The following is a 16976-nucleotide window of genomic DNA, read 5'->3' on the forward strand; positions in this document are numbered from 1 at the left end:
GAGGGTGTGTTCCAACTATAGGGGGATCACACTCCTCAGCCTCCCCGGGAAAGTCTATGCCAGGGTACTGGAGAGGAGAATTTGACCGATAGTCGAACCTCGGATTCAGGAGGAACAATGCGGTTTTCGTCCTGGCCGTGGAACACTGGACCAGCTCTATACCCTCTTCAGGGTGGCGGAGGGTTCATGGGAGTTTGCCCAACCAGTCCACATGTGCTTCGCGGATCTGGAGAAGGCATTCGACCGTGTCCCTCGCAGCGCCCTGTGGGGGGTGCTCCCTCGGAGGAGCTGGAGGAAGTGTCTGGAGAGAGGGAAGTCTGGGCATCTTTGCTTAGACTGCTGCCCCCGTGACCCGGTCCTGGATAAGCGGAGGAAAATGGATGGATGGATGTTTCTTTTCACAAATGTAAAAGCACTGCAAACTATGCAGTCCCTATCCTTGTACACTTAGAAATTAACAAAGCAGCTGGGGCAGCCTTTAATGCTGTGTTTGTACTGACCTTTGTACAAAGTGCCTCCAACAGCTGCAGCTGTGAGTTCTTCATATCAAATAAAGAACTGACTTTTCAAACTGAGATGTAAAAGGAAAGTAAACCTATCTACAGCGACTGTCCATGTGACTTCAGCCAACTTAATGTTATATTCAGAGGTGTTCCTAATATTCTGACCCTCTCATGTATGTCGCTGGGAAGGACAAAATTATAGAGACACCCCTGAAAATATAATGCAGTCCAGTAAATCACCAACTATGACCTCAATAATAAACATATAATTGAATTTCTACATTTATGACAATTTCACCAAAAAAACAAAACATTTTGAGCTTCATAAACTCAAATGTTAAGGTGGAAGTGTGCATACAACTGTACAGAGGTATGTAATGAAGTGGACACTGAGTGTAATTTCAGCTTGCTCAAATGATGTGTGTTCATTTTAACCACATAATCATTTCATACAGCTTGACTTAGTAAAGTTCTTTTACTTAATTTTCCCAAGCTAATAGGATTCCTCCTTTTTTAAGTAATTGTTTGAATTGTTAGAATTTACAGTGCATCATATTTAATATGGAGTAGTATGTTTGTTGCTTTTTCAAAAGAAAATTTGTTTTCAAAAACCCTTTTCACCAACTCTTACAAAGTAATATAAATTTAGATTGATACTGAGCAGGAAAGCAACACTTGGGAGAGGCAGACTGCCAAAGCACACATGAGTCAGTGAAGCCAAGCAACACCCTCAGACACTGATGGGGAAAGCCAAATCAATATAAACTCTGCATCGTCTCATAGCTGAGCGGCAGCTCCGACAGTTGCTCTCTGAGATGTATTTTTGGTGCTTTACTGACAGACTGCTCTATTTCTACATTTTGGCTGAAGTTTCTACTTCTCACCCTGGGAAGTATAAAGTCTCAGACATTCTGTAATTGTTCTTGAGGCTGGCCTGGACATTTCCACCATGGCAAGAAGCAGAAGCAGAGCAAATGGCACATTCTAGTATATGGAAATGATATTTGTGGTGTGCAGCAGCAGCCAGAATGAGTTCCATCCAGTTTTAAAATGAGGGATTTCAGTGGCTGCAGTCTTTATTAGTAATGTTTGTAGAGGCTTTGGCTCCTGTACCTTAGTGGATTTGAGGGTTGTCAGTGTGTGATGTGCTCCCTATTGGTCTGTAAAGGCAGCATGGTGTCAAACTCCTTCCCAGTTTCACTGTAACTTTGTAATTGAATCTCACTGAGCTTCTGACTTTGGGTGGAATGCCAGGGCTTTATTAATGTCAGGGAGCTCTGAGGAGACGTGGAAGTTTCTTTTCGTTCTCTTCTGACTTTACCATATACTCATGGGTGTTAAATTGAAGTGAAGGGAAGCAGGGTAGTTAAAATTGTCATTTTACCTCATGTTCAACATAACTCTACAGTCAACAAGGAAGGATGCTTTAATGATTTCAGTGGACAGGGGGTGCTATTGCTTCTTTTCCTCCCAATTTACCCACTATGTTGTTTTTGATTTCTTAACTGTTATGATTTTGTGGATAATGCTGGGATGTATCTGATGTAATACATACTAATTGCAAATTTTGTGTTAAACTGATGATTTTCCCCTACAGAAAAGAAACTGTTATCTCTCACCCATGTGGCAGACAAAGTTGGCCTCAGTTTCATAGGATGAAGCCGGAGAGACAACGTCTCTGTCGCATTCGTTGGAGCTGAATGACTCAGAGTGGCTCCTCCTTGTCCGATGCCATCGACCTTTGTCACCATCATGTGCCGCAGGGTGTCGTTCAGATACCGATTCAGTAAACTGCTCTTGTACTTGGACGGGGGCGATGCACCGTCATCAATGTTGGCGGAGTCAGCCACTGCGAGAACACTGCCCTGCTTCTCCAGAATGCTCTTATGAGAAGATGACCTGCCAAAGTTTGACTGGCTGGTGGGCGTTTGTAAGGGGCACTCTTCATCTGTAGCAAAGGGGAAAGAAAACAACTTATCTCAGTCTTAAATGATTTATACATTCCTCTGTTAAAGAAAGTTTTTCCTCTCCACTGTCACCAAGTCATTGCTCAAGGGGGATTTGCTGGGTTTTCTTTAGAATAGTGTAATGTCTAGACGTTATTATGTAAAGTGCCCTGAGATGATTGTTGTTGTGAATTAGCACTTTACAAATGATGACTACTGCTGTTTCAGGGGGCAAAGTCTCTTTGCATGTAAGAAAAAATGCACGAGTAACAAACTTAAATAAAGGATAAAAACAAACTATAGTTCTCACCATCAGACACAGTGTCATCACTGCACACACTCAGTCTTTCAGCATTCCCCTGGATGTATTTATTATAAAACTTGATCCTCAGGGCCCAGCTCAGGTCTGGCTGTCTCACTGTGTTCTTCAGCCTCCGCCGGGCATTTGCGAACCAGTTTGAAACCTGTACAGATTCCACTTGTTAGAGGACAGGACTGGTTCAATTCTCATGTCACAGAAATTTTAATGCCAACGCATCCCTGAACACACTTTCTCTTTATTCCTCATCGCTGCTCTTGTTTCTTGTCTCACCTGTACTAGCGTCATATGTGAGCCCAAAGCCAGCAGGACCTTCTCGGTCTTGGTAGGGTAAGGGTTGTCTCTGTGTTTGTACAGCCAATGTTTCAGGGGCCGAGCCATATCTTGCAGCACCTGTCTCTTGTGGCGAGCTTTGACCCCACCCAGACGAGACCTGTAGGAGCCAAGAATCACCTAATTCACAAAACCCACTAAAGTGTTTGTGTGAACTATGATACTGACAAACCAAAGAGCTTGAAGCACTTAAGGAATTGTAGTGGTTATACAACATCATGGAGTTGATGGTAATTCTATTTATTATCTTCCATTTCTAAAAAACATTATAAAGGACTATTTAACAATCTATGTAAAGACAGAAATAAAAGTTTATTAAGACATAATGTAATTCTGGAGCATCACCTCTTACAATATAATTTTGCAATATAATTAATAATACTGTAACTGATCATAATACTTATGATACATATTTAACTACAATACAAAATAAAACTGTATCATGCCATAAAATCAGCTACCACATATTTCCAACACCCACAAAAGGGCTTACCCATATCTTCTGTACTTTATAGAAGAGCTGTGTTCACTGGTCTCCTGACACTGCAGCAGGTCTGCGTTCTGTCCGTCTGGTAAACTGGTCTGAGGCGAGTCTGCACGGTTCGATCTGCTCCTGTCGTCTGTTCCTCTGTTATTCTCCAAATGAATCAGAGTATCGGACTTCATCACAGCAACTTTGTTCAATCTTACACACAGATGGTTTTCCTCAATAACAGGTGCATGAGTAGACTTCCAAATGTAAGTAGAAGCAGTAGGTTCCCATCTTTGGTACACTTGATGAAAAAGTAATCAAATGTTAAAAGTGTTCCTTGCTCTTCTTTCTGTGCCCACTACAGGAGCTGGGACCGAGCAGACGGAGGATGACAGGCAGAATAAATGTTTGAAAAGTCAGAGTACGTTGTCTGCTTTTGTGGAGTTCTGTGAGGAGAGTTCAAATAACCTGCTGCTCTGCCACCTATTGGCTCTCCCGTCATCCAATCGCTTTTCTGGAGAGCTCCTGGAAGAAAAGCTCACCGAGCAGCAGCAGTAGCAGTAGTAGAACCCCACCATTTGAAAAATATTGCAAAAGTAAGAATATTAGCAAATGTGGTCACTGAATTTACAAGTGAGGCTCTGACTGCAGATTGACATACAGTACTCTCATATTTTCTACATGAGGCGTATGATTCTCGTGGATCTTGTGGTGTTACCAAAAATTGTGTCAGCAAATAATGATACATGTTTCACCAGGAGATTGTGGAAATTTATGGGCATATATTATAGTAATTACATGGTTGCTAATAACCAGCAAATCCACCAAACTGTGACTCGTGTTAGTCTGAATCCTGCGTTCAAATGGATTACAGTACAAATTGGCTCATATTGAAGACAACATAATCTCTGGAAAATGAAACTGATCTTTGCCTTTATAATCCTCAGACAGTGTTGCACATGTAACTCACATATTTTGTCTGTAAGTGTGTTAACATGCGCATGTAAGTGTCAAAACTGTGCATCATTTACACTGCTTACAGAGTGAGTAATAATCCGGTGGTTTGTCACCATTTTGGATTATGAAGAGTTATGAAAGCTATGTCTGACAGAAGCTTAGGGTTGTCATTTGTGCTACTTTATGACAACATGTGGGCACAGAGCCCAGTACTGGAAGACTTGATGGTTCAACTTTAGCTGTCATTTGCGTAGGTTTTTCCTCTTGACATCCAAACACTTTTATGTAAGATGTACTGCTTGTACACACAGTAATGACTTTGCCATGCATGATCTTAATTTAATAATCTTTATACAAATGTAATAAAATGTGTATTTCTGCTCTACGGTTTGAACTTTTGAAAGTTAAGACTAAAATCTGGTCAGCACTTGTTAGACCGTTAAACATATTAAAGGACTCCACAGGTCTCATTCCTGCCCATAATTCAGCAGTATCAGTGGGGAGGCTCAGTTTCAGTGGTTTCAAAGTTGAAAAACACATGGACCAGAAGCATCCCCGTTAGGTGCAGTAAATTCCTCGCTCACATTCCTCAGCAGTTGTCGGAGAATGCTACATGCTATCACACACCATTTGCTCTTGTTCCTCTGCGATATGCTCACTGGCTCAGCTGTTGATATTAGATGGGAACACGCCTACATTCGGCAGCCAGGAGACCTGTAAAAATTCAGTGGAAGGAGATATATTTTTCTTTGTTTCTATGGTTTGGCAGTGGTGTGTGTGTGTGTGTGTGTGTGTGTGTGTGTGTGTGTGTGTGTGTGCATGTCCTGCAGGTTCACAAACTCCAGGCCAGACGTTAGCTAAACATGTTGGAGAAACTAATTTTTGTAGCTTCAAATAAATCCTGAAGAAGTTAACTTTGGCCAAATTTAGATAATACATTCATTCTAATTTAGACATATTGCTTCAGTAGATTATAATGAAGGAATATGATGGTTTTCATACCACTGCTGCATGACTTTGCAACTTATACCAGCTTAAGGTTGTCTGGAGTCAGCTGCTTTAAAGCTGTGCTAATCTATATTTTTTAATTAATCATTGATCCAGTGACTGCATATAAAGTGACCAGGGTGTTACTCATAGAGACAAACCCATAGAATTATCACACATTTCTCCTCTCAGGTCTGAAAAACATCATCGTGTCTTTTAGCTCAGTGTTTTGTTTGTTGTTATTGTTCACTCTCACCTGTTAAAGTCCTCATCACCAGTATTTCCTTGCTTGTGTTAAATAAAGGTCTACAGAGTTGAATTCATACATTAACAATATACATTTCCAGATGTTGAAGTAAGGCTAAGAATTTTTTTTGTAAATAAATGCAGGAATTGTAGGGGTCTCATTTTTATTTTTTCTGTCTGATGATGAACAAAGTATTGCACATATGTGATGCAAATTTTAAAAAATCAGTAATGTCAGACTGTGAGTAATGAAAACGTGGTCTGACAGAGGCTTAGTCAAAGCTGAGAAGGGGAGAAAAGGAGTCTACAACATGTCTGACTTATAGTCAAGGGAAATATTTAACAGTGTGTGCATTATTTTTCTTATAAAAGACATCAGAAGGTTTAGTTTTTATTCCAAGTTACCGTCACAATACCCTCATGTTGCTCTAGGTTGCAGTTATGGAGTAAAAACATACACTGTCAGTAATCGTGTTGGAAATTAAAGAATTTTTTGCAATTAAAATGTGGCTATAATCAAACTCCCACTTTATTAGTTTTAAATCCAGAGTGAGCCATGGAAGCCCTGGGAGAGCAAAATGAGGCAACTGATCTACAGAAATATCTACTGCTCTTGTGATTCTGCAGGAATGATGACTTGTTATTTTTCCAGTGATCTGATTAAATTGAGCAAGAAATGAATTAATTCAACTCTTTATTCTTAAGAGGAAGGTTGAGTTACTCTGATGGCATAGTCAGGCTTTAATGCATCAGTATAAGCAAACAGGATTCATTAGATGACTCTTTAAATTTACAGTATTGTAAATGTACTACAACCATTTCCCCTTCCTGCTATAGTCCCATGTACATTCAGTATGTGCTTTACTGTGTTGGTTGTTTAACCATTATGGATATCTCAGGCACAGATGAAGATATTGTTTAACATCTGTCATATTTGTTTTTATGTGCTTTGAGCACACAGTTACATGAGTGAGCCAAATGATCCGAGACGAACTGACATCATATTTCTGTGTAATGTTTGAAGTGGGAGCTGCTGTCAACATATAACAGTAGGTTTTCATTGGATCACTCTGGTGTCTTTAATGGCATCGTTATGATCTCAGAGGGTGCCTGCAGATTCTCAGTGGTGTGATGAAATTACACTGCCACGCTTTGGCTCAGGCCGGGCTGCAGACCTGGCAGAAGTGCGACTGTTGTCCTGACAGCCTGGTTTGGACAATTTGGTGAAAAGGAGACGTGTAGACATACTAATGAATGTATGTCCAAACCAACCCTCTATTTATGCCTCTCTCCTCCTTGTGTACTCACTTGTGCTTGACAGTGACAATAAGCTTGCCAAAGTAAAACGAATACCAGACTTGATAGTGTGCTCTTTATCCTTGCAGTCTAATCTACTATGTAGGGCCTCAGTTTGCTTTCACAGTAGACTTTTATGTGCAGCTGTAACTTTCTCTGCATCTATGTCTACGAAGGCCCAAATTCCTTGAAAGCCATTACCGTCTCCCCACATCGTGCTGCTCTGTTTTTCTCCCAAACACAAAATGATAGACATATTAAAGCTCCTTCACACACAGCTGAGCACAGCATCCAAAAGAGGAAGGACATACCATGAATATAGAGGAATGCGGCCTCTAAAAAGAATTTGATTAAGCAGCTTGTGCGAAGGAGAATGGAAGAATTTTCACCCAACAGATGGTTATGATGCTCATGACATTTCAATAAGTCATTACCAATTATTTTGTTAATAATTTCAGTACATTTCTGTTAAAAAAATAAAGGCCTTTTCATGATTAACACTTAACGTCAACAGCCAAGATACTAGTGATTGTAACTGGCACCAACTTCTGAAGTCCTCATGGATAACTATACACAATTCTACAACTTACACATATAAAAAGTTATATTTTCTACCTACAGTCTTTAACTGGCTGTTATCTTGTTTTTGTCCCTATTCTGTACAGCATATTGTTGGCAAACCATCTGTCTGACTGCTACTAATAATATTCTCTGGTGTACATTACAGTTAATTGGAGTGCAGCAGCTGTCAGAATAATTACATGCTGATGTTTGTGACTTGGCAGGGAAGGATTACACTCAGCCACAAGCTCTGGAGAGTAGCTTTTTAGCTTTTTTCCTCTTCATTCTAGGAGATGACATAATTTCAGCCAAATGCCAACAGAAAAACTGGCTCTGAGAGAGATTGGGGGTGGGGGGATTAGATACATATCAAGGGACAATGGAAAACTCTGGTAATCACAGGACATATTTAAAAATGGAAAAAAACATTTGAAATATCGTTTGTAAAAAATCCTGTCAGGTTCAAGGTGTCTAAGTTTAACTGTATATCTTATATCCATTTAATGAACTTTGTTCTTTCTGTGTGTCCTATAAAATATGGGCACAGTTCACTATTAAGACATTCGCATTCTTTGATCAGGAGAAATTTAATTACATTATAGTTTTCTGTGTCTAAAGAGCTCAAATCCAGCCAGTCAAGTCACCACAACCTCTCCATGCTTTTGTTGGCAAGGAGCAATTCCATTCTGCAGGAATCCACTGGACTTCTTCCTCTTCGATCTGCTCTAGGTCTGCTTTCAGCTCTCTGAACGCCACAGCAATATCTCCGATAACAACCACTTTGTCAAACAGGTGACCGTACTGGTTCTCCATGGTTTCAGCCAAATCAGTCATGTCATGTCCTTAAATTCCTCCTCCTGTGAACCAAGATCACAGAGTTCATCATAGGTATTAACAGAATGCTATAGTCTTTAAAGGCACTATTCAGCCCAGTTAAAGGTCTAGGTGGTGTAGCATTTACATGAAAAAACATTGTTTGATCGGTGAGTAGTGTTTGACCTCACACTGCTCAGCATGCTACTAGACACTTGTCTTCACATACATTACTTAGTGGTGTGTTTTGTCTTACCACAAAGCTCTTGACTGTATTTGCGTCCTCCTCATTGGAAATGAATTTAGCTCACCATCTGGTGAGATGTAGCTCCTTGATACCAGGGGGCTTCACAAACACCACGTACGGTTTGAATTCAGATGTGTACACATGCTTTATATTCTGTAGTGACACACACAAAAAGGGAGGTTAGATGAAGGCAGAAGCAACTATAAGTTTCTAAACAATGTAAACAGACAAACATTGAAGGAATTAACCAAGATTTCAGAAGATTTGATGGTTTAATCAGTCTTTGACATAAAAACTATTGTAAAAAATAAAAAGCTATTGTTAGTCTATAAACGAACTACACCACCATCCACTGACTTGAGTGTCACCAAAGAAGTTTCTAACTTGTAATTTGATTTTTAGCACTTACCTCCTCTATAAAATATTTTCCTTTTAGCATGACCCGATCTAGCTAGTGAACATGGCAGTGTCAGTTGGAACAGTTTGCAAGTGCATAAGTTAAGCATAATGAGGTTGTCATAGCAGACCAGTGAGTCTCCATGTTCGGCCATGACATTTAATATCCCTGACAGCCTCTGTAGTCTCATTTAGCCAGTTATTAGCAACCTCCTTTTTAAAGACACGTAAAAGCATTAAAAATCATGAGTGTGGCATTTACCAACATATTTTATGTCAAGGAAAACAAACCATGAAAATGTATTGGCCTTTGGTTAACCACAGACTTTATTTCAGGCATCTAACCAAAAACCCATTCAAAAAACACACAGACTTCAGGGCAAGGGAACCGGAAGTGCAAAAATGCTGACTCGGTTCCAGATTTTAGGACTCACTACTACGGCACTCTATTTGTGTCCACTGGAGGATTGGGGCAAGACACAACATCGCCAGAAACTAAATCTTGTAGTTGTAACACATGATACCATTAAAACCTGTCATTTCAACATCAACAGGTCATATAATAAAAAATAAGTTTTAAATACTGAAAAGATAATCGCAGGTAACATTTCTGTGTGAGTGTGAAGTATCAGTGTGAATGATTTGGCAGGGACACATGTATTATTTTGGCTGCAGAACCTCTGTCTCTTTGATCTCTCATCGGTTGACTACGAGTTATCTTTTTTGGATTAATAATTACACTAGGGTGCACATCCACAAGGCACACCTTGCCCTCAGCCATCACATGGTGAACAGAGTCTAGACTTGTTCCATAGTAGTGTCCTCTGTATCTCCCATATTCTAGGAACCTGGGGACAGAAACAGAGAGTGTAAAATGATAATCACTTAGCAGTAAAAATGTTGGACATCACTCTCTGAAAATGGAAAGGAAGAGTGAGAGAATAAAACAGCAGAGGGAATAGAAAAGAAAACCTAAAGAGCAACATCTCCCAGCACAGTACCTGTCAGTGGTGGAAGAAGTACTCAGATCCCTTACTTACGTAAGTAAAAGTAGCAATACAACCGTGTAAAAATACTCTGTTACATGTAAAATTCCTACTAAAGTACAGTGTTTGAGTAAATGTACAGTATTTAGTTACTTTCCACCACTGGTACCTATGATTGAGAATGTTCTCTTCAAACGTGTGAACTGATACAAAATGATAGTCCATGCCATCATTCTCCTGCCTTCTCTTCTCACGTGTGGTGTCTGAAAGAGATAGTACAGGAGATTGAAGTTGGTATTAAAAAGATGAGAAACCATTTAGTGTCCAAAAGGTAAAGTTTAAAAAGCTTTAACATGTCTGTCTTACGCAGTATAGTGAGGCCATAGCGGTCAGAGTTGGAGATCAGGAGCCACCTCTTCAGCTCATTAATGCCAACACTGCTGGGCCCTCAAGACAAAGATCAAAACCATGTCTTCTGTATATGGGTATTCATTCCTGATACAGTATCACTGTGCACTAATACTTTCCTTGCGCCAAGTCCAGCATCAAATAGGTTTAATATCTAGTGCCACATCTGTCTTTGTCATCAGAGAAGGAGTGAGTCAGGCGGACTGAGGTCTGATTTCAAAATGATTCTCCAACCGGCCTCACTCTTTTCCTCTGTCTGCATCTCTCTATCGACCTTTTCTATACCCTCTGGAAAATCCATAGCATCCAATCTAAATGTGACATCTGCAAAGTCACAGAGTATCAGTGTCACTATAGTGTAGGATGCACAGGATGAAGCATGTGCGCACACACACATATCGCAGCATCTGGGATTTTCTTCTGCTGCATTTCTCTCCAGCCCCAGGTTGCATCAGACTCTAATGGTGCGCTGTCTGAAAGTAAGATTCCTGACATACCTGTCTTTTCCATCACTGAGTTGCATGAGCTTGATACATTACAAAATATTAAGTTTATAGTCTCCATTCTTAGGCTGCTAATGTCTTTCACAGCTGCTCCACAGAACCAGAGAGAAGCGTCATCATCAAGCCTCATGTATACTTTCTATTGACCTTTTTTCCTTAGTGTTACTGAAGTGTAGGGTTTGAAGTGGTTCATCAATTTTCCTGGAGCATAACGGTCTGTTTCATTCAGAGTGCATATGCAATCCAAACAAAATAGGTTATATTTCTTCTTCTTTTTAGCAATCCAGGTTTTGAGTCAGTAACTCTGAATACAATTAAGCTATATGTTCTTAATGATGACCTCTGGTCAATGAAGAACCTTCACAGTAAAATGTAATCCAGAGTCAGGGTAATTTCCAACTCAATTAAAGAGGTCTAAAATCTAAATCCAAGCTGTCTTAACTGCTCCAGTTTGATGATGCAGTACTTGGCTGACATTATGCGGACTCTTATTCACAATCCACCAATCCCCCTCTCTCCATTCAATTTAGTTCTTCTCTGTCTGCTTTTGTTTTTGCATCTCTTCAGTTCATTGAGTGTCTCTCCTCCCTGCCTTGTTCTTTTACTTTTCCTCTCCATCCATCTCTCCTCTTCTCTTATTTGTTGTATTTTCCCCAGTCACATGTGACCTATAGATGTATCATAATATGACATTAAAATAGACTTAATGTAAAGTTCCCTTCGGAGAAATATATCTTGAAAATACAGTACATAGAGCAGGCCTGCAGGACTGGCAGAGAAGTGAATCTGGGATGGGCCACTAGCTAACTTAAGAGAACACAATATATTCTGACTTTGGGTTTCCTGACAGTGTTTATGTGCTTCTGATGGGAAATTATTGTTCTTGCACTCAAGAGTGGGAACATAAATCTTCATCAGTGTATTGCTTTTTCTTTTGATCAACAAATAGCTTCAATAGTGAATGAGACCATGTTGTTTTGAATGTTTTATATGGACAAAAAAATAAACAAAATAGAAACAAACCAGCAGCAAGATGATACAAAGCAGAACAGACAACCACAGTAAGTACCATGATATAGGCTTTGCATATAGCAATGTTAAATACATGTTATATAGCTTACAGTATATCACAGTAGTTGCTCATAGAATAGGTATTGTGCTCTAAAACAAACTTTCACACATGGGAACCATCTGTTTCATTAGGCAACTTTACAGTACGTTTAGCTCATACATAGCAACAAGAACAACCAGACGGTGTCTGTCCTTGGGGTCTCTGTGACAGGGGATCACCTCTATGTATGTAGGGGGACAAACTGAGCTGTGTAGCCCTGCGCTCTACCTTCTGGACTGAGCCCCTTCTCTGGCCCATCTGCTCTTTTTACTGAGTTGAAAACTCCTCCTTAAACCAGCTGGGAAAGAGAGAGTGAGGGGCCTTAGGCTTTGTGAGTGTATCAGCACATGCTTGTGTTGTGCTCTGTATTAGTAAGCAAACGCACATGCCAGGTGTATTACTTACAACCGAAAAATTCAAATCAATTCACTTAAATTCAATTCAATTTATCTGTATAATGCCAATATACAACAACCATCTCAATGCACTTTACATAATAAGTTCTAGACCTTAGACTATTATAAGGAAAACCCAATAAATCCCCCCTTAGCAAGCACTTGGCAACAGTGGGGAGGAAAAACACCCTTTAACAGGAGAAACCTCCGTCAGACCCAAGATCTTGGTGGGCGGCTTTTTGTCTTGATGGGTTAGGGTGAGTGGATAGAGGAGAGAGAAAAGAAGAAAAGCATCAGGCAGATGCAGAAAAGAGGATATTGTGTCTTAAAACCCGCAGGAAATGATTTTTGGCACTTGAACACGGTACAACACATTATCTGACATGGCAAAGTTTTCAGCATATAAAATTGATATGTGTGTGTGTTGGCAAACAATCCAGTACCAATTAACACATCCAGTAGATACAAAGCAACATTAGCATTCATTTGGAGTCACATTTCTGGCCAGCTGGTGAATGTAAGTATAGCATTCACTCTCCTTTTTGCTCTGGTTTTACTCTAAACCAATTCCTGAGGAGAAAAAAAGGCTTGTTAGCCACTAAATGCTCAGTTAAGTTCAACAGCTAGTTGATAACTTTATCTGTCTGCCATTTGGTGCTGAGCAGGTGGTGTAAAGTGGGTTTTTCACATTTTTTACTGATGCATGAGTACATTAAGAATAAAGGAAAATAGCTAATTTATTAGCGGTAATTAGCTTTAATGTGCATAATTATGTATTCATTAATGTCTTAATCTCCAGAAAATATGAATCATTGCACTTTTTTAGCTTTGAATGAACATTTTGTATTTACATAGGAGCCAGTCTCCTATCATGGAGGCCATCATGTAAGCAGCCATGTTTTTTACCACACACTGGCTCTAGGTTATGAATTTCAGGTTTTCACACTGAAGTAGCAGCTTGGATGTGGAATATGAAGAAGTAACACTAGAAACAAAAATAAGCCTCGTCGTTAATTTAAGAACTACTGTATAATTTGAAGAAATGGAGGATCATAGTTACACTTTAACACCAGAGAAAGAAAGTCAGCATGAATCACTGTCGTCAAAGAAGCAAAAACATGAAGAAATGGGACAGGTGATGGCACAAGACGAGGATAAACACTGGTGTGGCCTTTCCTGGTTGGAAATCCTTGATGAGGGACAAAGGTTTCTAGAATGACGCCAGAGTTTCTGCTGGACAGGTGACTTAGCCTAACAAGTAAAGTGGACCTAAATAAAAGATTTTGTTTGATAGCTTTAGCTAGAACATGACTAGTGCTGGGTAACCCACTGCAGCCAAGTGAGCTGCCATTAGCATTATCTTGGTCAAGTCAGCTGCACTTGTGTTTTGAGTGTGAAATTTACCCTACATTTAAGTTAACTGCTGTGAAATGGCTGCGAGGACTGTTTAACACGATGTATGAGAGCTTAGCTGAATGTTGCAACCTCACTGCTAATGTCACTAAATCTCACACACTGCACCTTTAAAAACCAAAACAAAGTGCTGAAAGAGGCTACAATTGTTCACAAAGTGGGAGTCTGGTAACAGTTCACTGGGGGCACATTTTTTCATTTCATCCTATAAAAATATTGATTAGTGCAGTTTTAAGTTCTAATACATATCCAAGTTGTTCCCTTAGTGCAGGTAATTTGGACAGAGAGAAGGAAGAAGGATTTCTGTCTTGATGCAGGAAGGCTAAAACCATTTATCTGTCATGATGCTCTGTTTAGACTGTTAGGTCAATTCTCCTGTTATTTCATTTTGATTTATGACAAACTCTTCACACACAAATAATCTCCACATGCATGTAAAGCTTCATGTTTTACTCAGGTCTTGATTTACTTTCACGATTCACCTTTCATCTTCCATAACTTACCTCGGTGCACCACTTGCATATATCACTTGAATAAAAGTGCAAACACTAAAACAGTAAAAGGCTGTTAGAAAGCTCCCGATACAGAATAGAAGAGTACAACACCATTTGAGAAACCATCCTCACTGCCACTCAAAATCTCGTGTCATGTACTGTTGTGAATAAAAGAAATCTCAGTCAAGAGACAAGTCAGTCTGACAAACATGCAGTGTAGACCATCTGACATCCAGTGTCTGCCATGCGACTGTGGTCTGGCCTGGCGTGACAGGCCCACTCTCTTTCATGATGTTAACTGCTGCTAAGTGATTGTACCAGACTTTCTTTGACGTCAGCTGTAATTTCACTTTGTAAGCATATCTGTCCATTTTACACACTGGGCTTCATTCTGAGAAAAATGGCACTATGAATAAAGATTTAAGGGATTTAAACTGATGGTTTCACTCATTATAGTGAAAGGATAATACAGTACATGCTAAATACAACCAATGTTAGACAGCAAAAGAGAATTTTTATTTTCTAGAGTAAAATTAGGTCTTGAGCAAAAACATCTTGTAATGGTCAATCTGAAGTAATTGTGTGGGGGCAGCACGATGGAGCAGTGGCTAGCGCTGTTGCCTCACAGCATGCAGGTTCCGGGTTCAAGCCCCGCCTTTCTGTGCAGAGTTTGCATGTTCTCCCCGTGCTTGCGTTGGTTCTCTCCGGGTGCTCCGGCTCCCTCCCACAGTCCAAAGACATGCAGCTTAGGTTGATTGGTGTCTCTAAATTGCCCGTAGGAGTGATTGTGTGTGTGAGTGGTTGTTTGTCTGTGTGTTAGCCCTGCGATGGACTGGCGACCAGTCCAGGGTGTACCCCACCTCTTGCCCGCTGGGATTGGCTCCAGCCCCCTGTGACCCTGTTTGGGACTAAGCGGTATAGAAAATGGATGGATGAAGTAATTGTGGTTGTGTAATGCTCATCTGTGGCTGAAAATGCTTACAGCAAAATAACTGGTAACAATGGACACTAATTTGCTAGCTATTACCACAGCATCTCTCAGTTACTCTACTGTGATGATCCACAAAGTAACTGTAAAATGTGGCTTTATGTGGTGAGCATGCTTATCTAGCTACTTAATGCATTTAGTAAACACTAATAAGATCAATATGAGTCATTAAAGATATGTCATACGATAAGAGAGAACAGAGGGATAATAATTTTTGACAGATTTGTAATGCAACAAGAAATACCTGATTGATTAGCTCAGCATAAAGACTGGGGAGCAAGGGTAAACATCTAACTCAGCTCTGTCTGAAGAACACAAAACTAACCTCTGACATTATAGCTTGTTTGTTCATTCCATACAAAAGCCAAAGTCTAAAAATAACAAGGTATTTATATGGTATGTGGTGCTTCCTGTCTGCCTCTAGTCTTGCTATGCTATGCTATGCTAAGCTAACTGGCTTCTGGCTCAGGCTTTATATTTAACACGGTGACAATTGTATATCTCTATTATTAGTTACTTTTCAAAACCAGATTAATACAAAAATTACAGTACAATTAAAATACTTTATTAATCTCAGGTGGAGAAGTCACTTCCTTTACAGCAGTAATTCACATTATATGAATATAGGCTGGTTAGAACTACAGTAGCTCCCCTTTACCAGCTGGAACATTAAATGTGCACAATAATTCATAGTAATTATAATACAATATTATGATATGCATTAATGTTAAATGTTCCATTCTGCATAATATGTACTTTATTACTTTAAGGATGTTTTGATGCTATGTTGATGCTACAATGCTATGTTTTGCTGTCTTGTACATTTACTTAAGTCAAATTCTGAGTGCAGGACTTTTACTTGTAAGTGAGAATTTTTACACTGTGGTACTGCTACCTTTAGTTAAGTAAGGGATCTGAGTACTTCTTCCACCACTGTGTCTGTAACACTCCACTACCCATGTGCCTTCTCTCATTACACTACATGCAGTCAGTGAGACTTTACAGGTCTTAACACTGAGTTTGAACAACACCAATAGATGGAAAGTGGCCTGAGATAAGATGAAATGTAAAGTATATTGTTAAATGCACATGGCTCTTATAACTGATATAATGCAACATTTGTAATTGCCTTGCTTTACACAGATGTAATTAGCCTTTTTACAATCAGGTATAAGTTCAAGCCCCCATATAATCATCCTGCACCACTCATGCACACACTCAAATACACACAAGCACATCATAACCAATCCATGAGATCAAGACAAATGGGATAAATGGGAAGACTAAACCACATTAGTTGTTCTAGTCCTTCCCCCTAAATATCCAAACCATGAAAGTACATTATCATACAAACTACTCTGTGATGTAAATAAAACTGGGGTCACCTTTTTTGTGCTGGGTTTTCTCCATCTGTTTTTATGGATAATTTGAATATATTCATATGTATGTGCTGTTGTGAGCTGTCATGTCCAATTGGCCTGATTTGCAATGTCTTGTATAGGCTAATACTGGTGGTCCCTTTTCCAGAGGGATTTGAATGGAACAAGCCGAACATCTCACCAATATGAATTCCTGCTATAGCTCCGTGGTCTACATCCTCCT

The 16976-nt window shown here is 39.7% G+C and overlaps 1 protein-coding gene and 1 pseudogene across 1 annotated transcript in view; both read right to left on the reverse strand.

Moving 5' to 3' along the window:
• LOC109974071 (homeobox protein Mohawk-like) overlaps positions 1 to 3920 on the reverse strand; it is a 10478-nt gene extending 6558 nt beyond the window's left edge. Inside the window, 5 exon segments of the mRNA XM_020624077.1 lie at positions 2123 to 2227; positions 2230 to 2451; positions 2760 to 2913; positions 3042 to 3201; positions 3595 to 3920. Coding sequence (XP_020479733.1) covers positions 2123 to 2227; positions 2230 to 2451; positions 2760 to 2913; positions 3042 to 3201; positions 3595 to 3767 — 814 coding nt within the window. The 5' untranslated portion in view covers positions 3768 to 3920.
• Positions 3921 to 8241: 4321 nt separating this feature from the next.
• The window catches only part of LOC109974065 (MAGUK p55 subfamily member 7-like), a 19454-nt pseudogene continuing 10719 nt past the window's right edge, over positions 8242 to 16976 (reverse strand).

Source organism: Monopterus albus, unplaced genomic scaffold (assembly GCF_001952655.1).
Source record: "Monopterus albus unplaced genomic scaffold, M_albus_1.0 scaffold319.1, whole genome shotgun sequence".
Classification (NCBI taxonomy): domain Eukaryota; kingdom Metazoa; phylum Chordata; class Actinopteri; order Synbranchiformes; family Synbranchidae; genus Monopterus; species Monopterus albus.